At 40.9% G+C, this 22,019-nt stretch overlaps 1 protein-coding gene across 1 annotated transcript in view; it reads left to right on the top strand.

The window, feature by feature from the left end:
* LOC124270530 (golgin subfamily A member 4-like) overlaps nt 1–22,019 on the top strand; it is a 56,584-nt gene that overhangs the window by 2,447 nt on the left and 32,118 nt on the right. The window contains 11 exon segments of the mRNA XM_046705549.1: nt 5,258–5,470; nt 13,673–13,936; nt 14,690–14,737; nt 15,226–15,381; nt 15,685–15,825; nt 16,470–16,500; nt 16,503–16,609; nt 17,563–17,800; nt 18,312–18,490; nt 18,819–18,938; nt 19,338–19,517. Coding sequence (XP_046561505.1) covers nt 5,258–5,470; nt 13,673–13,936; nt 14,690–14,737; nt 15,226–15,381; nt 15,685–15,825; nt 16,470–16,500; nt 16,503–16,609; nt 17,563–17,800; nt 18,312–18,490; nt 18,819–18,938; nt 19,338–19,517 — 1,677 coding nt within the window.

Here is a 22,019-nt window from a genome sequence, read left to right as displayed (position 1 = left end):
CGTTTCCTGTTTGACAATGATACAAGAATCTATCAAAACTATTATCATTCAATTTCGTCAATATTGTACTTACCAACTTGTAAAATGTTACTCAAAGAAATGATGTTCAGTTCCAGTAGGTTGAAGGATATGGATCCCCACTAAATTCCCTGGACATCTTCATCATCATATACATATGTCATGATAATAAATTAAAAAGACTAATCTTAGTTAAGAAATGTGACATAAATATGTACACATTCTACTCTGTGAGTTAATGATATGTCAGGTATGTGCAGGTGGGACAATTAACAATGGTCACTGTGCTTTATCATTTTCAGAGGTGAAGCCAGAATTGATCTGTTCAACAAATTCATTTTGTTTATCACCTTAGCAACCTGTGTATATGCTACAATAGAATCTTATTACAGAGATGGAAATTAACCTAAATTTTGATAATATAAACACCACTATAAATGTTTATAAATTCTACTGGCCCTTAATTATGTTAAAACGTTTCGCAGAAGCAAAGGAACTGATGTCTGCTGGCAGGGCTGTGTATTGGCAAATAAGTTATATAGCAATATATAGGATTCTGCAACCCGTATTCTGATACATATTGCAATGTATTGGCATCTTCAGTTAGTGAAATTGATTGTACATGCAGAGCCTATTTTCTTCATACTAAAGCCCCCCAAATAAATGGTTGTCACAACAGAAATCTCGAATTTAGATTTGATTTTGAGGGATTGTATTTTCATTTTTATAAAATGCATTGTATGTAAAGTATGCTGTTTTGTCAATGAAATACAATGGAAAACTTCAGTGTGAATGATAGCCTGTGTACATTTTAACTAAAACTATAGAGATAATCACAAATCTTCATACATTTTTATTACCAATATACCTGTTGTGAGAAAATAGTGAGTGAGTGAGTGAGTTTGGTTTTACGTCACTTTTAGCAATATTCCAGCAATATCACGGCATGGGACACCAGAAATGGGCTTCACACATTTTACCCATATGGGGAATTAAACCCGCGATTTTTCGGGGTGACGAGCGAACGCATTAACCACTAGGCTACCCCACCGCCCCTGTGAGAAAATAGATTGCAAGGCGTTTGAAAGACGTATTCTGATATACCGGTAATATCGTTCAGTCCTACCAGCTAGCAGGCTGGTGCTAGGTTCTGTCCATGCTATTACCATTTTCTGGTTGATGTACATGTGGTATGTCACATTATAAATTTTGTTATTGATTTTGTTTGACAATTTCAAAATACAAACAGTATGCATCAGCAAGGCTATGACAAACTGAACTTGCAGTACCGTATTAAACATGTTCCTCTGCAGATGTGAGCACAAAACATGGGTGAGGTGAGGTGAAATGGGGTCTTATAAGTCTCACTTAAGAATATTTCGCTAATATGACGATGTGCATGCATGTGTATGTGCGTCTGCTTGTACTAGCCCAGACTTAAGCTGGTAATATAGTGCTAGCTCACTGTGATACCATGCCACAGTTAAGCATGAATACCGGCGGGGGATCAAACCATCAACCTTCGGCTCTCCAGGCAGATGCTCTAACCACTACGCCACGGAGGTGGTATCACAAAACTTATTTTTATTATCGCAGTACGCTAGACAATATATAAGGCAAAAATGTTAAAATTGTAAATGGCTTGAATAAATGTTTTACATTGGTTGAACAACCTTCACGAAAATACATAAAAATGTTTACTTTTGGAATCTTTTCTTTTTTATATTTGTAAAACCATCAGTTACATTTTTATAAGGACAATGTTCAGTGCATGGCAACAGATTTGGTTTGATACGGAGTTGCAAAACCATTTTATAATCAAACAACTGTATGTAAACTTAATGTAACTCAACCACAAGCCAACAGTATCCTAGTCATAGCTCACTGTTGGGTTCTGTTAACATGGTTAAGTTACACGAAAGTGGTGCAATTGTGACTGAAACTACATAAGCATTAACCATCACCTTCTGGCTCCTTTGTACATTTTGTACATGCATTTTGTGCACAGTGTACTTCAGTCCTAACCAACTTAAAGGGATCGTTAAATTTTTTCGTTATAACTAGTGTTGGGAATTGGTTAAAATCTCATAATCATGCTAATTGATGATTGGTTCATTACAACCGATCAATCATCGAAAATAATTGGTTAGCGTCATTTATCAAATTTTCCTGGTTATGTTTGTTAATGCACAAAGAAATAAAGAAAAAAACATGCAGTTCTTTCAAATCTTTTGCAAATTGAACAAAATGCCTTTGCCAATTTTTACATCTTTAAAGGATGACTCGTATGTTAGGAACATAAATTTACTGGAGTCTTAAAGATAAATTCAATCCTGATTTGGAACAGGCTGGTAGTGCTCATGAAATGTAAATTTAATGTCACAGGCAAAACCAACCTTGTGAAAAGTATTCTTAAAGCAAACAAGTGTTCCAAAATTGTTTGTGTTCGATTATGAGAAAACATGATCGATTGCTAGGTCTTTAGTCATTGCGACCAATCTTCGATTATTTCAATTAATCGAAACCACCACTAGTTATAACCATAGTTTGTTATACTCATTTTGACTTATACACAAAAAAAAACCAGTTTGTTATATCCATCAGTTCATTATAAGTATTGTTTACTGCAAATATATAAGAATACCTTCAACGGTGTTCGATATTAAGCACTAATGTCAGGTGGTCTTTGTCATAGCTTTTGTGAAAAGTTAAACATTCTGTGGGTCCCTCAATGGATATTTTGAAGGGGGTGGGGTAGCCATGTTGGTAAAGCGTTCGCTCATCACACTGATTTGTGGTGTCCGCCGCCATGATATACTGCTGAAATATTGCTGAAAGTTTTGTAAAACATACTCACTTAATCACTCAATGGCTATTTTACCTGTCCTCGGCACAATTTAGTGGTTACGGGCCAGTGCAGAAGCATGGATTTTGAATACTGCGTAGGAGGGCTGTTACGATTCACTTGTACATTTAGTGAATCGTACAGTAGTATCCATTAATGAATTCAATTCATTATTCATGATCACTATTGTCGAAAACTCATTAATGTTTCATAAGGTGTGTTTTGACTTGAAATTGAGCGTAATTGATCAAAAGGTGCAGTCCTACGACCTAATCAAACTGGGCCTGGGTCCACTTGCTCAAAACAATCTTAGGGATGCGACAATCATAACTATCACATACGAAGATATTTTTATGATAGTTGTAGCACTAAGATTGCCTTGTGGCAATGGACCCTGTGCAGTAAGTAGACCCAGTATGGTATGACTGTAACTCTATCTCGGCGATGACTGTCTGCAGCACAGATGGTGATCCCATTGATTCAGATGTTGTTCGTGCACCACATGGTTTCCACATGCTCTGACCCACCATGTATTCCTATATCAGTAATATTCATACCTCCAACTACAATATGTACAGGCGGAAAAAACAGGTATATTATTATGATTATACTTTGGTTATGATTCTTGTAAGTTTAGTTGTCATGGTTGTATCCATTTGATGTGTCGACTGGTGTCGAGATATTTTCTGCTTGTGTTGATGATGTTAATGGTGATGTCTCACCTGTCTGTAGCTTTGGTGATACTTCTGTTTAGAGGTGAGGTGAAATTGGGTTTTACGTCGTGCTTGAGAATATTTCGCTCATATGACGACGTGCATGGGTGTGTATGTGTATGTGAGGCTGCCTGTACTAGCCAAGACTTAAGCTGGATTTATAGTGCTAGCCCACTGAGATACCATGCCGCAGTGAAGCATGAATACCCCACTCTGACACATTATACTGACTCCGAGTCGACCAGTCCTTGTTGTACCCATTAATGCCAAGCGCCAGGCAGGGACCAACAAGTACCATATTTTAACGTCTTTTGGTATGACTTGGTCGGGGATCGAACCCGCGACCTTCCGCTCTCCGGGCGGACGCTCTAACCACTACACCATGGAGGCGGTCACTTCTGTTTAGAAGTTATTTTTGAGAAATGTGGTTCTTGCTTTCAGTCACTTGATTGTCTGGTCCACATGGTCCAGAGTCTTTTATGTACAGGCTGACAGAATATTGTTGGAATATTGCTGCTTGCATCATTAAGAACATACTGTGGAGATATTTCTACATCTGTTGATGATGTTGTAATGGTGACATTTCACCTGTGTGTAGGTCAGGTGTTTGTGGTGAAGCTTGATATTTCTGTTAAAACATATTGTTTTGAGAAATAATGTAGGTTCATATTCCCATCATCCTGGAGGATCAGTTGGTCAGACTCAGTTGTCTCTGTGCACCAGATGTGCGACTCAGAGCACCTGCATCAGCTACAGGTCTGTATTGATCTAGGTTTGGTGGTTTGCATGTGATGATGGACCAAATGTGCAACTTGTAATTCTTGCTTTGAGTCATTTTATCATGTTTATTGTCTGGTCCAGATTCGGTTATTTACAGGCTGTCAGAGTATTTTGGGAAAATTTCTGACTGCAGCATTAAGACCATATGCCTGGTTTTGTTGATAGTTTGCAACCATTTGTTACATTCCTTTGGCCCACCAGCAATCTTAAATCATTGGTTTCAAATACCAGCTGGCCCCAAATATACTGGACAAAATAAGTTAGGGATATTGGTATTTTTATGATTGATATTTTATCAGTGTGTCAATGAATAAATAGATTGTTATTCATAATTTCAAAATTTACATATATCCCTAACTATTTTTGTCCAGTATCTGTTCTTGGTTTGTTAGCTAAGCTATCTTTGTTTTCAGAAACTGCGGACATATTCTAAACTTACATGGGGTTATCGAGTGTATTTGTTCACCAACGTGGTAAAACTCAAAGACCAGCATTGAGCCTGTCTTCCACATAGAGCCAACATGTTGTGATATAACTTGAATAGTATTGAGAACCACAATCACTCACCTGTGAAGATCCGGGATAGAATTGGTCTTCAACAACCCGTGATTGTCGTAGGAAGCGAGTAACGGGATCGGGTGGTCAGTCTTGCTGACTGGGTTGACACATGTCATGGTATCCCAATTGTGTAGATCGATACTCATGCTGTTGATCATTGGACTGTCTGGTCCCGATTCTGTTGTTTACAGACCGCCGCCATATAGCTGGAATATTGCTGAGTGTATCGCTAAACAACAATAAAACAAACAAAACACTCGTTCACTCTATGACCTCACTCACTCACTCACTCACTCACTCACTCACTCACTCACTCACTTACTCACTTTTGTATTTGTTTCAGACTGATGAGGAAGGCACTCCAGGAAAACCGCTGGCGGAGAGCACACCTCAGAAAGGCAATGGTCAGGATAATGGTGGGGCAGGGGATGGCCCCGCCCTGCTGGATCTGAGTGGGCAAGATGGGGCAGTGGCATCCCCTACTCAGGGGGCTGTCGCTACGGGACAGTTGGTGGAGATCCCCCTGGAGACCACCAACAATGACAGTCATTATGAGGTAAGAGATACTGTATGACAAAATTTTGAAATTTCATGTCGCTATAATATTCCTTTTCTCTGTTTGAGGCAGTGACCAAGAAACATGACACCCATGACAGTGTTTGAAATAGCCAAAACCCCAGCCAGACATCAGGGCTGGTAACTTCAAAATGTTACCAGTCAAAAATGGATTTAACCAGACCAGACACCAAGATATGACTCAGATGTATATAACATCTCAAATTTTTCCTTATCCTGACTCATGCTTATTGCTTGTCTTCTTCTTCTTGCGAACCTAGTGGAACACGTGTATCTCCCAATTGAAGTTCCCTTCAATAAAAAATCACTCATTAGTACTCACCACGAGTTACCTCCCTTCCACAAGCGCGGGAACGAGGGCGCCACCTGAACCTATGTGCCTCACTCTCTCCTTCTTCGCCCAGTGAGCTGGACGTGAGAGCGCCTGTGTCTCCCAACACATTATATCCTTTATTTATATTTAGTTTAGTACCTCTTATACTTAGTATAGAGGTGTTACTAGTATCCTTATTCAATTTTGCATTGATATTAATTGTATTTCTGCTGTTTATTCACGGTTCGCCGTGATTGTTCAGTAGTTTACGTTAATGAGAATCTGCACAGATTGTAAACTACGTTACTCTGCTACTGATCCACATTTAAAATGCCCTAGTTGCATTACTCCATGTTCTTTTGTTTCTCGTTGTAAATTTTGTATTAATTTACCAATTTCTGCCTTTGATAAATATTTATGTTCCGTTTTTAGACGGAAGGCAGATATATCTCAAAACAAATTTCAGTCATGGCTAATAGATCACAAATTAATGTTCCTGTCAACTGTTGACTGGCGACCCGCCACCGGCTGGTGGCATGCCTGAGTTTCCCTCGGGGGATAAGCGTGGGACGCAGTCCGCTATGTCCAAGAAGCCACCTGCATCTCAAGATCTGCCGTCTTCTCATTCTAAGACTAGCAAAGCGTCCATATCATCTCGTACGCTTCGTACACCCAGGTCTACAACTACGTCAAAAGGGAAATCTACAAAATCTAATAATTTTGCCTCTGATATTTTACCAGTCACAGAATTAGCCTTATATGATGATGACATTCCGATTATCATTCCAGAGGTTCGTCACAAGAAACGTCCTGTATCTGCGACTGTCACCTCAGCGCAGATTAGCACACAACCGGAGATGCCTACGCTGTCACCAGAAATTTTGACTGAGGGTCCCGTCACCTTCGCAGAGAGACAACCCTCATCATCAGCGCAGACCGCCTCAGACGACCTGGTCAACCAAATCATGAGGCTGATGGAAGAACGTTACGGTTTACAGAGGCCCCAGAGCCACGGGCCCCAGAGCCCAACCCATATTAAGTCATACAGGGCCCCAGAGCCCGCCTTGGCTTCGCGTAGGGCCCAAGAGCCCACAGACGCGCCTCCGAGAAGGGCATCCCAGCCCGGAGCGAGCTCTTTGCATAGGAAGTCCCAGGCCACCTCCGCAAAGGAGCTAGAGCCTCACCTATTGCGAGAGGCTTCGCGGAGAAGGAGCGCTTCGCCGAGCACGCACCTTGTAATTCACAGAGGTCGTTCGCGAAGCAAGCGCTCACATGTCGATTCGGACACTGACTCGAGACATTCGTGAAGGACGCGAAGGCTAAGTGGTTCCATTTCTACCTCGCCTAGAAGAACTTCGCGAAGCCCCCAGCGTTCGCGAAGCCCCCAGTGTTCAAGAAGCCCACAGCGTTTGCGAAGCCCTCACCGTTCGCGAAGCCCCCAGCCTTCGCGAAGGATGTCTTCTCCAAGGTCTCCGTACACTAGCCACTCGTCAGTCCGTTCTCCACAGTCCTCTCATAGATCTTCCTATGACTCCGACATATGACCATACGTCAGAAGAGGAGGATGGTATCATTTTCTCAGATGCTGAGATAAGATATTGGATGGTGAATGAATTACAACTGACCCGATCGCAGCCGTACCAGCTAAACTAGATACAGCCTGCTCCAAATCTTCTAAAGCCCAATCTACTCATTTACCGGTCCTCAATGCCAAGAAATTTGCTGGACATAATATGGAACCCTTTTTCAAGGCCCAGGATATTGATGACAACTTTAAACTTATCACTGATACCAAGTCCAGAAGTTACAGAGTAGACGATCGCAAACTGGCCCAATTAGATACCATTTCCAGAAGGATGTTCTTCGGATTAAATAGATCTAGAACTATTAATGAGACTCTCATCACCAAGTTCAAGAATTCTACAGACGAGGAAGACAGAATGATCTACTCAGCTCTACTCATGCAGAAAAAAGACCACCAATTTCTTACAGAGCACCTTTCAGCGCTTACTGAAACTACTACCATGGCTCGTCGGCAAGGCTTACTAGCCTTCTGCTCTTGGAATAAGCAATTCACAGAGCCTCTTTACACAGCTCCATGGTCATCGCCCTTACTTTTTGGTGGCAACATAAACAAGGTCTCCAAAGAAGTATCTAAAGATTCCAGAGAGGTACTTATGATTAGATCCATGGATACCTTAGCGAAGGTCTTTAAACAGTCAAAACAGAGATACTCGGGCAAGTCTAAGTTTTCAGGGCTACAGAGAGCACGGGACAAGAAACTAGCTGCAGCTAATAATCCCAAGGATTCTTTTCGTCGCCCATACAGCAAATTTAGAGGAGGATCAGCTAGAGGCAGATCATCCAGAGGTGCCCGTGGATTTAAACGATGAAAGTCAGGTTCGGAACGACTGGAGTCTTCCACCCCCAGTCGTTCCAGTACAACCTTCTCAAGTGGGTGGACGTCTTCAACTACACTCGGAAAACTGGGGAATACTACAAGATCCTTATGTATCCAACATCCTACAGCACGGATATCTTATACAACTCAAGACCAAGTTGCCATTAACAGTCACCCCGCCATGGTTCAACGTTCAACCGGCACAACTACCTATGTTAAGAGAAACAGTACAGTCTCTGCTAAACAAACAGGCCTTAGAAGTTCTGGATCAACGAAACATCGTACCACGTTTCTACTCCCCAGTTTTCCTAGTGCCGAAAAAGAATTCCAAGGAGAAATATCGTCTCATTTACAACATGAGCACCTTCAACAGAGAATATCTATGCAAAACCACCAACGCGTTTATGATACATTTACCACAACTTCGCAATTAATTAGTCCACTAGATTACATGGCCAGCATAGATTTGCAAGACGATATCTACTACATTCCGATTCATCCCAGCTCAAGGAAATATCTAAGATTTATCCTAGACGGCAAACATTACCAATGGAAGGTACTTCCTTCCGAATCACTTCAGCCCCTTTGGTATTCACAAGAGTAACCAAGCCTATTGTCTCATACCTACATGTTCAAGGTCTGCGGGCGCATTTTACCTAGACGACGGTAGTATACAAGTGGATCCAGATCCACAGCGTCTCAGACTACAGCTGAACTTTATAATCAAGTTACTAACTCAATTAGGTTGGTTAGTAAATCTACTCAAGTCGGACCTAGAACCAACGCAGGATCTGCATTTTCTAGGTATACGATTCCTTACAGCTCAGAATCGTTTAGTAGTCCCGGAGGACAGATGGATCAAGATCCAACAACTGATTCCCCAAGCCCTACTCTCTCCGTTACCACTCGACAGTGGCAGAGCCTATTGGGACTACTCACATCAGCTCAAGACTTGACACTCAGAGGCAGGCTTCAATTCGTCCATTACAAGTCCTCATCAATGCTCATCTCGAGGACCCTCTACCATTCAGTCTACCAGATTACGTCAAACCACATCTACTCTGGTGGACCAAGAGAGTGAATGTTTGCGCAGGCGTCTCCTTAGTAGAGCCTGAATCGAAAACACATCTCTACGTAGACGCGTCACTAAAATGTTGGGGAGCCCACCTTGCCGGCAGGACAGCATCAGGCCTATGGAGCAATCAAGAGAGCAAATGTCACATAAATCTGCTAGAGATGCAAGCAGTCATAAACGCCATAAGTCACTGGAGCAACCTACTACAGAACGCTCAGTTGATGATTCACACAGACAATTCAACAGTGGCGTTTTATGTGAACAAACAAGGTTCAACAAGATCACTGAATCTACTCACTCGATGTTTCAGACTGTTCGAGCTTGCCACATTCCAGGAGCAAAGAATGTTTTAGCAGACGCTCTCTCTCGGCCACACCAACCGTCGCCGACAGAATGGATGCTCCACACAGAGATATTCAATCAAATAATCATGGAAATAGGATCTCCCTTAATAGACCTATTTGCCACTCGATTCAACAAACAACTGACAACCTTCGTATCGCCAGTGCCAGACCCACTAGCATGGGCAACGGACGCACTAAGCATATCATGGGAGGGACTCAACACGTACGCTTTCCCGCCTCCTGTGTTAATCCCACAAGTCTTACAGAAAATCAGTCAAACGAAGAGCCTCGATCTGATTTTGGTGGCGCTACCTCTACTGGCCAGCGAAGAACGTGGTTTCAGATCTCATGCTAGGAATGGAAAACCCAGTACTTCCAGCTCCCACTGGCGCAATCTATTGATACATCCGCACACCAAACAAATGCACAAGACACCAGAAGCATACCAACTTCCGTGTGGATTGTATCAAGGCATGTTTGAATAAGAGGAAAGTTATTCTGCCAGAGCAGCTAAAGCGGTCACGCTTGCACTACGTAACTCAACTCTAACTTGTACGATGACAAATGGCACAGCTTTGTCAATTATGCTGCTAAGAAAGGATTTTCAGCCAGATATGCTACATCCTCAAGTGGCAGATTTCTTATGTTATCTCACGTCAAACTAAGAATCTAAAAGGCTCAACCTTGTCCACTTATCTTGCAGCCATAAGTTCTGTCATAACTATGAGAACGTCAAGTTGACTTAAACACCAGAGTTACTTTCGGCTTTGTTCTGGCGTTCGATTGGAGGATCAGAAGCGGAAGTTTCAAGCTCCAGCCTGGGATCTAAATATAGTACTCCAACACCTCACGAGTGAGGCTTATGAACCATTGTTATCTGCTTCGTTTGAATCACTGACCCACAAGACCTTATTCCTGTTAGCATAAGCTACTGCCCAGGGATGTCTGAGATTCCGCGCTGGATTCTGAGAACACTTTGATGATACTCATAACATGGCTCATCTGGGACTTAAGCTGGGACTTTATAGCGAAAAATCAACTGCCAGGTCAACCAGACAGATTGTTCCATGTCCCAGCTCTGTCATCCATACTTGGACGCGCATGATCGATGGACCTATCACTTTGCCCTGTGCGTGCACTGAAAATATATCTCCAACGATCCAAGCAAAGTAGAGGGAAATTCAAAGATTGTTTATCCCTATATCTACCGCTTTGCAGACAGAAGTGTCGCGTACTACTCGATTTCTATTTGGATCAGAACTGTCATACTCACGAGGCCTACAAGGCTGCAGGACTCGACCTCTCCAAGAGCTTCTAATCCTCACGAAATTAGAGCGCTAGCCTCAACTCTCGCTCTACATGGAAATTGCTCGTTGAATACCATTATGGAGGGATGTTTTTGGAGATCCGATATGGTGTTTGCCAACCACTATCTAAGAGATATCACCACCAAGGACGTCTCAGGTATCCACCATTTCGGTCCCATGGTCCTCGCTCAACAGTTGACAGTTCCACGGAGAAGATAAGTCTATCTTACAGATTTTATACTTATCTGATAACAGTACTAATAGCTACATGCTATCTATGTAATTTTGCTTAAGTTTAATTTATTATCTTAAGCTCAGTACTATGGTTCTATATCATACTATATATATATGCTTACAACTCCTAGGAGTTCTGCTATTATATATATGTTCAGCTTAAGTTATCAATCCTTAAGCTCAGTCATATGTTCAATTCATAACATGTATTAGTTAACAAACTCTAAGTAGTTGGTTACTATTATACAGCTTAAGTTATATTATATCTTAAGCACAGTATTATTATAGCCTATATATATGCATATTGTAAGCTTAATACTTTGGTTCATTATAAAAGTATTCACTATAAACTCTCAGAAGTTTATACTATCACATTAATGGCTTCAGCTCACTTTAATGTTGTATATACTTTTATTATATTCAGTAAATTGTAATAACCTTTATATGGCAGCTGATAAGTTAACAGCAGGAATTCTTCAGTTCAGTGCCTTTATGAAGTTCCCATAGGGTTATTACAATCATCTCAGTTCAAATCACTAATTAGTAAATCCAAAGTATATATAATCCCACCTCCTGTTCCGTCGGATTCTACAAGCAATAAGCATGAGTCAGGAAAGGAAAAATATGAATTTTTTTAGAGTAAAATTAATATTTTATACTTATCCTGACTCATGAGGTAAGCCCTCCCGTCCTCCCCACTAAACACTTTGGATTTCTTCGGAAAAATAAAGTGTCGGGCTCAAAACAAAAAAGGAGAGAGTGAGGCACATGAGTTCAGGTGCCGCCCTCGTTCCTGCGCTGTGGAAGGGAGGTAACTCGTGGTGAGTACTAATGAGTGATTTTTTTATTGAAGGGAACTTCAATTGGGAGATACACGTGTTCCACTAGGTTCACAAGAAGAAGAAGACAAGCAATAAGCATGAGTCAGGATAAGTATAAAATATTAATTTTACTCTAAAAATTTCATTTTTTTACCAGACCATTGGGCTGGCAAGCTGTAAATCTAGACCGTCCGTCTGAAATTTAACCCGTCTAGGGTGGTAGGTTGGGCCTTCTTTCATACACTGACCCATGATGCATATTTTTGTAACAAAATAGGGTTGCTATTTCAGAGGAAAATGTTTTTGTGCCAGCCATGACAGGACCCATGAAGATCTGAGTTAGAATTTGTTATTTGCAACCTATGCTTGTCGTAGAAGGCAGCTAACAGTATCTGTGGGTCAGACACACTGGCTTGGTTAAAGCATGTCATCGTTTCACAAGTGTGTAGATGGATTCTCATGATGTCAATCACTGGATTGTCTGGTCCAGACCTGATTATGTATTGATCGCTATCATTTAGCTGGAATATTGGTGATTGCAAACAGACGGAAATTGATTAAGGGACACACATAAATCACTTTCAGCTTGTAAAACAAGGGGTTTTCATGACACTGTCCACCTCGCATACCAAACGCAATCTGGTGATACTGGAGATCTGAAGCATGGCGTGATACTGAACCTACATTGTCTGTATCTCCCAGCTCCAAATGACTTAGCTCACAAGGTTGCGTCGCTGTCAACCAGTTTGTTTTCAAGTCAACTTCATTGTAATGTGGGGCGGTGGGGTAGCCTAATGGTCAAAGCATTGGCTCGTCACGCAGAAGACCCGGGTTCGAATCCCCACATGGGCACAATGTGTGAAGCCCATTTCTGGTGTCCCCCGCTGTGATGTTGCTGGAATATTGCTAAAAGCGGCGTAAAACCAAACTCAGTCAGTCATTGTAATGTAAATCGATGCATCAATCATATTCTCCCACTTATTTATGTGTACGTAATTGCAAACTAACCAGTCATATATGCAGGGCTACAGATAAGAGGCGTACAGGCATGATGTACGCCTCAAAATCAATTAAGTACGACACAATATCAGATTTCAAGCGTATCGTGTACGCACATAATTACCTTCGTACGTCTAACATTTAATTTCCGTGCGTATCGTGCAAATGGAAATCTATTTCGGATAAAAACTTGTTAAGTTTCTTTTGCCAAACACGATTTGACACATAAGGAAACCCCGACAGTAGGAATCCCTTGCGTTGCCATGCAACGATATGCGTCACTATTTTTCGATTGGCTAAAAACTACACTGTTCCTATTTATATCCAGTCGGACCTGACATTTCGCGCATCACACAGTCGCTCAGTTATTTCTCACATGTCTTCAAATACAAATACATGGCTGGAAATAGTGATCGATGGATTGTCCAGACAAACCACAACAACTCGCTCACACAAAAACACGTCAGTACTCCTTCAAAATTCTCAGTACACCTCCACTTGCAATATGATGTGTAAGTACACTCACACCCCCAAAAGTTATCTGGAGCCCTGTATATGTAAGCTAGACAGCCTACAGACTCCAGAACACATGATTTGTGCACTTTGCAATATAAGGTGAAGCGCTGACTTTAATTATTTCAATGGTAAAATCCCCCATAACATTGATGTTTTCATGATTCCCTTCCAGACTGCCTCAGACTTTGGTTCCGTCCAGGGCGATGATACCCCGAGAGTCTCAAGGTCAAGGACGTCGTCCATCAGCTCTGTCGCCAGTGATAGCTCCTTCTTCACTAATGTCAGCTTCTCACATCAGCACTACGTTCCGTCAGACATTGAGAGCGAGATCGAGGAGACGTCTGTCAACCTTGATGCCATTAGCAAGGAGGAACTGTACACTTACGTCAAGAAGTACGAGAGACGGGTGATCAAATACAAGACAAAATACATGGAGGTTGGTTATGATGATGTTGATGGTTATGTTATGGTTATGATGATGTGACTACGAAGCCTCAACTTGATGCATTGATAAGTTGATCATACATGTACATCATGTACATGATTTAAGTTGGCAATCGCAGCTTAGATAAATTTTACATGTGTCTTGAAGAACATTTACTCCTGTTTTTTGATTGACTGATAATAGAATGGAAGCGACTTATGTTAGATTATCATTGATTATAGATCTTTGCAATTGTTTCTCATTTTATGTAATTTTCTGCAGTTTTGTTGATTGGCTTTGATGTGTAAAGATCTGCCTTGATTTGCAGCTGGTGTAAAAATTGCTGCCTTGATCAGCTATTGGTGTATAAATGGAACCTTGATCAGCTGTTGGTGTATAAATGGCCACCTTGATCAGGTGTTGATGTATAAATGTCGGCCTATGTTCAACTGGCAACTGATTAGATATTGGTGTATGAATGGAACCTTGATCAGCTATTGGTGTATAAATGGAGCCTTGATCAGCTATTGGTGTATGAATGGAACCTTGATCAGCTATTGGTGTATGAATGGAACCTTGATCAGATATTGGTGTATGAATGGAACCTTGATCAGATATTGGTGTATAAATGGAACCTTGATCAGATATTGGTGTATAAATGGAACCTTGATCAGATATTGGTGTATGAATGGAACCTTGATCTGCTGTTGTATGAATGGCCACTTTAATCAGGTGTTGATGTATAAATGTCGGCCTATGTTTCAGCTGGCAACTGTTTACAAGGAATCCATGCAGGACAGAGAGAAAGTGAAGGTACCACATCAGATTCAGCTTTAGTAGTAGTAGCAGCATCAGCAGCAGCAGCTGTAGTAGTAGCAGCAGCAGTAGCAGCAGCAGTAAAGGTAGAGGTCTAGGAAAAGTAGTGACGGTTGATTTGCACACACACACACATCATCATATATCTGGACATGAGTTTTGGCCCATGGTTGTGGCAGGATCTGCTGATTACTGGTTCCAATACCAGATTCACACTTACTGATCCATAGTTTGTGAGCCCAGTTAAGATACCTGTAGGTTTCGCCAGTGTATTACTCTACAACTTCCAGTACTTCCCGTCCTCGTTTGGCCTGCACGTAATGATATTCCTGAAATATTGTTGAAATGGTGCTGTGGACTTATCATGCTCATTTATGTGGATTACTGGAATGTTTGGGTAGTAGCAGGGCATCCACTAAAGAAATGTTTGTTATAAGAGCAGGAGCCAGGTGATTTGGTTGACTCTAGTGTCAATATTTGTACAGAAAACCCTGGCCCAGTCGCAGGACCGAGCGTTCCGACGGATCTCGGAGCTGAAGGAGCAGATACAGCTAGACCAGCTGGCCAAACGGGACCTGGAGCAGAACTACAGACTCCTCCTGGAAGAGAAGGAGGAGTTCGTTAAGGTGCTTCAGATGCAGGTATGCATAACATTGAGATACACTGAAACACATGATACAGGCAGGTATGCTCAAAATCCATAAGGAAGGTACACTCAAATTTACACACAGGTATGATCAAACAGTGCATGCATGTCAATGCACATGCATGTGTGCTCAAACAAAACATGCACTACTCTGAAATGCATTCATTAATGCACTACAATCAAACACAATAGATGCAGGTAAACTGAGACATGCACATTTCATGTTACCTTTGCTTAAAGAATTAATCATATATTTCTGGTACATGAAAAGTATCAATAATTTCTCAATGTTTTACAGGTGAAGTTGTTAAAAGAAGGCAAGGAGATCCCACCAGAGCTGCAAGAAAAACTCTCCCCCAAGACAAGTGCAGCTGCTGTCCCCCCTAGTTCCCCCAACACGCCTGGGGCAACGGATGAAGTGACCATACTGAAGAAGAAGGTCAGTGGACTTCCCCATTAGTGACCCAGTGACCAATAAGGATTTGGGTTAGAATTGGTCGTCAACAGACCATGGTTGCCATAAGATGTGACAGTCTCACTGACGTGGAAAATGCATGCGAATTTCATAGATCTTTGCTCATGGTTTCATTTACTTGACTGTCCAGACTTATTTAAATAGGCCAGTGTTTTTAGCTGTAATAATTCTGAGAACGGAGTTCAGCAGCAAACAAAAAGTGACTTAGTATCAATAAATGAATTGTATGGGAATGCAGTTTATTGATCAGATGATTGATGCAACATGTCTAAAATATTTTCATCGATAGTCAAAACACAATCTTTTATAGGCATGAGTCATTCTTTCTGAAAGTCTACCCGTGAAGATCCAGGTTAGAATTGGTTTTCAGCAACCCATGCTTGTCGTAAGAGTCGAGTAACTGGATAGGGTGGTCAGGCTCGCTAACTTGGTTGACGCATGTCATCGTATCCCAATTGTGTAGATTGATGCTTATGCTGTTTATCACTGGATTGTCTGGTGCAGACTCAATTATTTACAGTCTGCCGCCATATAGCTGGCATATTGCTTAGTGCGCCATTAAACTAACCAACCAAGTGACTTTCTCAAAGGCCAAATTGTCCTTGTAGATGAATCGCCTGGAGGGTTTGTTGACTCGGTGCAGGAAACCATCAAGTCTGGCAAAGAAAAGAACCTGGTCCTGGCTACAGAGAAGGAGGACCTGGAGAGGAAGATGGAGGACTTGCAGAAGGAAAATGAGAGAATCAAGGTCAGTGGAATGTCCCTCAAAATTTTCAGAACTACATTGTGTTCATGATTTTAAATGTACTTAAATCGAATTATGCTTAAACATTAGATGAACAACAAATTTAGATTCCAAACTGTAAACTGTATAGAGCAAAAACGATTATCAATCTTTCCTTTCTTCAAGGCAGTTATAAGAACAAAATGAGAAAGATTTAGTCACTTCAGTCAAAAGTTCTGTGTGCACCATGACATATTGCCCCCTTCTGAAATCTTGTGTTAGATCCACCCTTTGAATGCCAAACAAGGGTCAGGGTCAAGGTTAGTCTTGGGTCAAAGATTTGTTCCAGGTCAAGGTCACTCTCATGTTTCAGCTTCCAGGATTGGGGTCAGGTATTTCAAAAGTTGTGTATCGTTGATGAAGAGCTCTTTCCCCCTCCCTAGACCAAATAGTAGAGCGAGTCTCTGATTGGATAATATAGTTGCACGTTAAAAGAGGTGGGAATAATAGAAGACGCTATCCAATCAGAGACTCGCTCTACTATTCGGTGCGGGTCTGTAGCCTGAGATTTGTTTACTTCCGGGCTTATGTCCTGACTTCGTGCGAGTATGGACGGCAAAATTATTGAAAGCTTTAAATGGGAATAAAATCACCAGGTTTGTGATACGCAAGGTACTTTACAGAGGTCAACTGAGTATAAATTGTGCAGTTTATTCAACGGTCAAAGCGATGGAAGCGTTTGTCAGACGGAAACAGAGCCGAGCCGAGCCGGGGCTGCCATTTTGTTTTGATTTACTGACACACCTTTCTTATATCTTATACATATAGGTCATACTTATAAATATATCAGAGTCGGTCGCCTATGGGTCAGGGTCAGGTTCGAGGACAGGTGTTAAGGATGGGTCAGGCTCAGGCCATATATAGTACAAGGTTTCGAAAATTGTGAACTGTTGATGAAGAACCATTCCCCTCCCTAGACTGGCGGAGGAGCGGCCCCAGACGTGACGAAGCTTCAGAGTCAGATAAAGCAGGCACGGAAGCTGATTCAGCAGCTGGAAACAGACCGTGAGCTGGCCATTGCAGAGGTCAAGAAACAGGTGCATGAGGAGCTAGAGAGGAAGGATGAGGAACTCAGGGAGGTCAAAGGTCAGGCACAGGTGTGGCAGGTGGAGAACACCGAGCTGAAGGAGAAGACTGAGAAGCTGGAGAAGCAAGGTATGTCACCAAGGATGCTAGGAGGCCTGGGTAAAGAAGTTCAACAGTGCCTAGAGTGACAGTAGTGATTGATACTTATACACAAATCAATTTGCATGCGTTATGTGTCTGTAGTATAAGTGGACACTGTAGCTTATAAATACAACTAAACAACTATTTTTAATAGCTCAAAATTTGAAAGAGCTTACAAAATTGTGAGGGTGTTGGGGTAACCAAGTGGGTGAAGTGTTCGCTCATCATTACCTACACGTATAACTACACGTATTAATCAGGAAATCACAAAATTTGTTGCGTGTTAGCAGCTCTGTTGGCTGATGCTTTTCATCTTGTCCCAAAATGCGTAAATTGATGTTCATGACATCAGTCACTGGAGTGTCTGGTCCAGACTTGATTATTTGTAGACTACCGTCTTATAGATCTCAAATTGCCAAGTGCAGCATTAAACTGCAAAACAAACAAATACAAAAGTCACATGCCCCAGTTCAAGCAACTACCAAAATTGCCACTGCAGTGCAAGAGCAGCTGGAGAAATCAAGGGAGATAATCCGTAGGTTGAAGGATGAGAAGGTACAGCTGAAGACTGACATGCAGGAGAGACTGGAGGTCGCTGAGCAGAGTCTGGAGGAGGAGAAAGAGACGCTGGTCCAGGAGCTGTCCCGGGGGAAGGCAGCGGCCATCTCACTCATGCAGGTACATCTCACACTGAAAGTCTCATACTTATCTGATATTGCTAGAATATTGCTAAAAGCAGTTTAGAGCTATACCCACTCAATCTTAGTCTTCTCCTGAGACCCATGAAGGTACCACAGAATTGGTCTTCAGCAGCCCATGCTTGTCATAACAGCTAACATATTTATATTTATAGTTTTCATATTTGTACTTCTGTGAAAATTGTAGATCTCAAGTGTCGCAAAATAGACTTACAATTGCCTTAGTGCTAAGGGTGTTTTGTACAATGGCAACCTGAAACTGATAAAGAAAACTGTGTTGTGTAAGACATGGATGTTGTGTGTTGTAGCAAGAGACGGAGAAGGTGACCCTGGAGAAGATCGAGGCCAGTGTAGGAGAGAGGGATGGCATCTGGCAACAAAAGATGGCTGACCAAGAAAAGGCCCACCAGGAGGTGCTGGATGTCAAGGTCAGAGAAGGCTAAATGTGTTGAGATATGTTCAGTTGGGGTACTTGCACAAAGGGGGCATGGTCCATGAAGTTGCAAAGACAGTCGGTGCATGCGTGCGTACGTGTGTGCATGCATGTTTGAGCTGCTCCTTTCTTCTGATGATTGATATTTGAAGTTACTCTCTGGTAAATCAATTGAGGATGTGAGATATTTACACACTACCACAGTTTGAAACCCAAAATAATTTCTTGAAACCAGTCTTAAGACCCTTGCTGTAAGTAGGAAATCATCATCATCGTCATCATCATTATCATCATCATCATCTTCATCATCTGGCCCCTGTGCATGTTTTCCAATACCCCATGCTTGATCTAACCAAATCGATGGCCGTAGTAAGAAAGGTTGTCGGTGTTGCAGGAGAGGGAGAAGGAGTTGGCAGTGATGCAGCTGCAGGAAGATTTGCGGAGGAGGCTGGATGAGAAGGAGGAGGAGATGCGACTGGCGGTGGAGGAGCGGGAGCTCCAGAAGATGGCCACTGTCTCCGAGATCGACACCCAGAAAGACCAGCTGCACCTCCAGATCGACAGACTCAACTCAGTGAGTGCTTGACTTAGTGTTGGGAATTGGTTGAAATCTCACAATTGATGATTGCTTCATTACCAACGAGCAATCATCGAAAAAATTGGTTAGCTTCATTTTTAGGTTGTTATTGTAGATATGTAAAACATGATGCAACTTGCTACTTTAAAGTGATGAGTAATATATCATGAACATAAACTTCCTGGAGTTATAATCTGCCCCAAGAACTCAAAGACTCTCAAACGTTGTCATCCTTTAAATCCTTACTAAAAACTTTCCTCTTTCGCCAAGCTTTCCCTGACTTTCCCTAATATCAAACCATGTTTGTGCGCTTTGAGCATCCTTATGTTTGGAAATAGCGCTATATAAATGCACTATTATTATTATTATTATTATTATTATATTCAGTCATGACTTTTCAGTTAGTGATGTGAGTTTCCTAAGAATTAAACAAGATTTCAGGTCCTTACCACTTTGAAGATATATGTTCCATTGTCAAGTGTTTCAAAGACTAAAACAGCAGTTCCAAAATCGTTTGTGTTATATTATGAGAAAATGTGATCGATTGCTTGGTCGTTTGGTCACTTCGACCAATCTTCGATTATTTCAACTAATCGGAACACCACTAGCTTGACTGAGGAATTGACTTTTTTTTCCTTTTTTTTTTTTATTCCACTTTTTTTGTTGTACAGCAAATCATACATGTCATACATAATATGTCATTTAACACATACTTCATTGAAAACAAACTGTTTATGGCAGCACGAGCATTTTCATCTATCGAGAAGCCGTTTCATCAAAGGACTAATTGGATAAAATGGTTCAAACAACCTGCTTATGGTAACTGGACCAATGCTATACATCGAGAAACAAAGTTTCAGCAAAAAAGAGTAATTAAATAGAGTGGTTCAAACATACCACTTATGGCGGCTGGACCAATGTCATACATCGATAACAAAGTTTCGTTGAAAAGGGTAATTGAATAAATTGGTATAACCAATGTCATACATCGATACACAAAGATTCATTGAAAAGGGTAATTAAATGGAGTAGTTAAGGAACATACTACGTATGGCAACTAGACCATACATCGAGAAACCAGGTTTCATCGAAAAGGGTAATTGAATAGAGTGGTTTAGAAACAAACTGCTTTATGGCAACTGGACCGTACATCAATAAACAAGTTTCATTGATAGTAGTAATTGAATAAAGTTGTTCAAAACATACCACTTATAGCAGATGGACTAATGTCATACAACCATAAACAAAGTTTCATCGAAAAAGGTAATTGAATAAAGTGGTTCAAACAACCAAGTTATGGCAACTGGATCAATATTGTGCATCGATAGAACGAAGTTTCATCGAAAAGAGTAGTTGAATATATTGGTCAAACAAACAACTTATGGCAACTGGACCAAAATTTAACAAATTTGTTGTAATCACAGTTAGAGTAAGCTATGGCTTTTGTTATGTTATAGTAACTTGTCAACTCCCTCTGGATCGAAGCAAAGGAAAGTGTTCCTCGTTTAACATAAACTTTGAAAATTGTGTTTTTTTATTACGAGACAGATTACGTTTAAAGGGTCATTTCTTTTAGAAGGAAAGCCCAACAAAATTGTTTCTTTAGTAAACTGTACATTGATTTCCGCCTTACTGTTTACCCAGTTTTGGACTTCAATCCAGATTGAGTTGACAATTTCACAATTCCATAAAACATGACAGATATCTGCTATGAACTTGTGACAAGTTGTACAGATAGGAGAGTTTTGGTATCCAATCTTAAACAAGTATTTTCCAACTGGAAGAATTCGGTTAATAATTTTATATTGAAACCACCGTAATTGAACACTATCAGTTGATCGAAATGGAATTTCATTAATATTCTTCCATTCCCTATCTGTATATTGTTTTACTAATTCTTTCTCCCATTGTTGATTGGCTGAAATTTTCTGGAACTTGGATCCTAATAACACATTATAGTAATATTTTGAGCCCTTTTTGGTATTCAGGAGCAAACGAATGTTAAATGGTAGTAATGGTGCTGTTAATGGTGTATTATCGTCATAATCAAGCTCGTTCAAATATTTATTCAAAGCCTTTTTAACCCCGTGAAATGTTAAATAATTGGAGGAAATATTGTACTTATTTTTGAAATCTAGGTATGAAAGAGGTTGACCATCCTGATCTATCAAATCATTGATATATTTTACTCCGGCTTCTTCCCATTGTTTAATAAATATGCATTTTTTATCAATCTTAACATTATCATTATACCATATATACTGTGAGTGCGCATCCTTTCGTGTTTTCTTATGCTTATTCAGGAATAGAGCCCAGGATGATAAAACATCTCACCAGAAGGGTTTCTTATGTTGTTAATGATATTATCTCTTATATAGATTGCATCCATTTCTAGAATATTACTTGGAATAGTATTTGATTCGTAAAGAAATAATTGATGTATTGTGTTCGAGAAGGTAAATCGTCTAAGACATGAAATCTTTTGAGAAGCAATTACAT

The sequence above is a fragment of the Haliotis rubra genome, unplaced genomic scaffold, assembly GCF_003918875.1.
Source record: "Haliotis rubra isolate DU_JTF1 unplaced genomic scaffold, ASM391887v1 Scf1523, whole genome shotgun sequence".
NCBI lineage: Eukaryota > Metazoa > Mollusca > Gastropoda > Lepetellida > Haliotidae > Haliotis > Haliotis rubra.
Note: the sequence above shows the minus strand (reverse complement) of the source record. Positions and strands in the feature narration are given on the sequence as shown.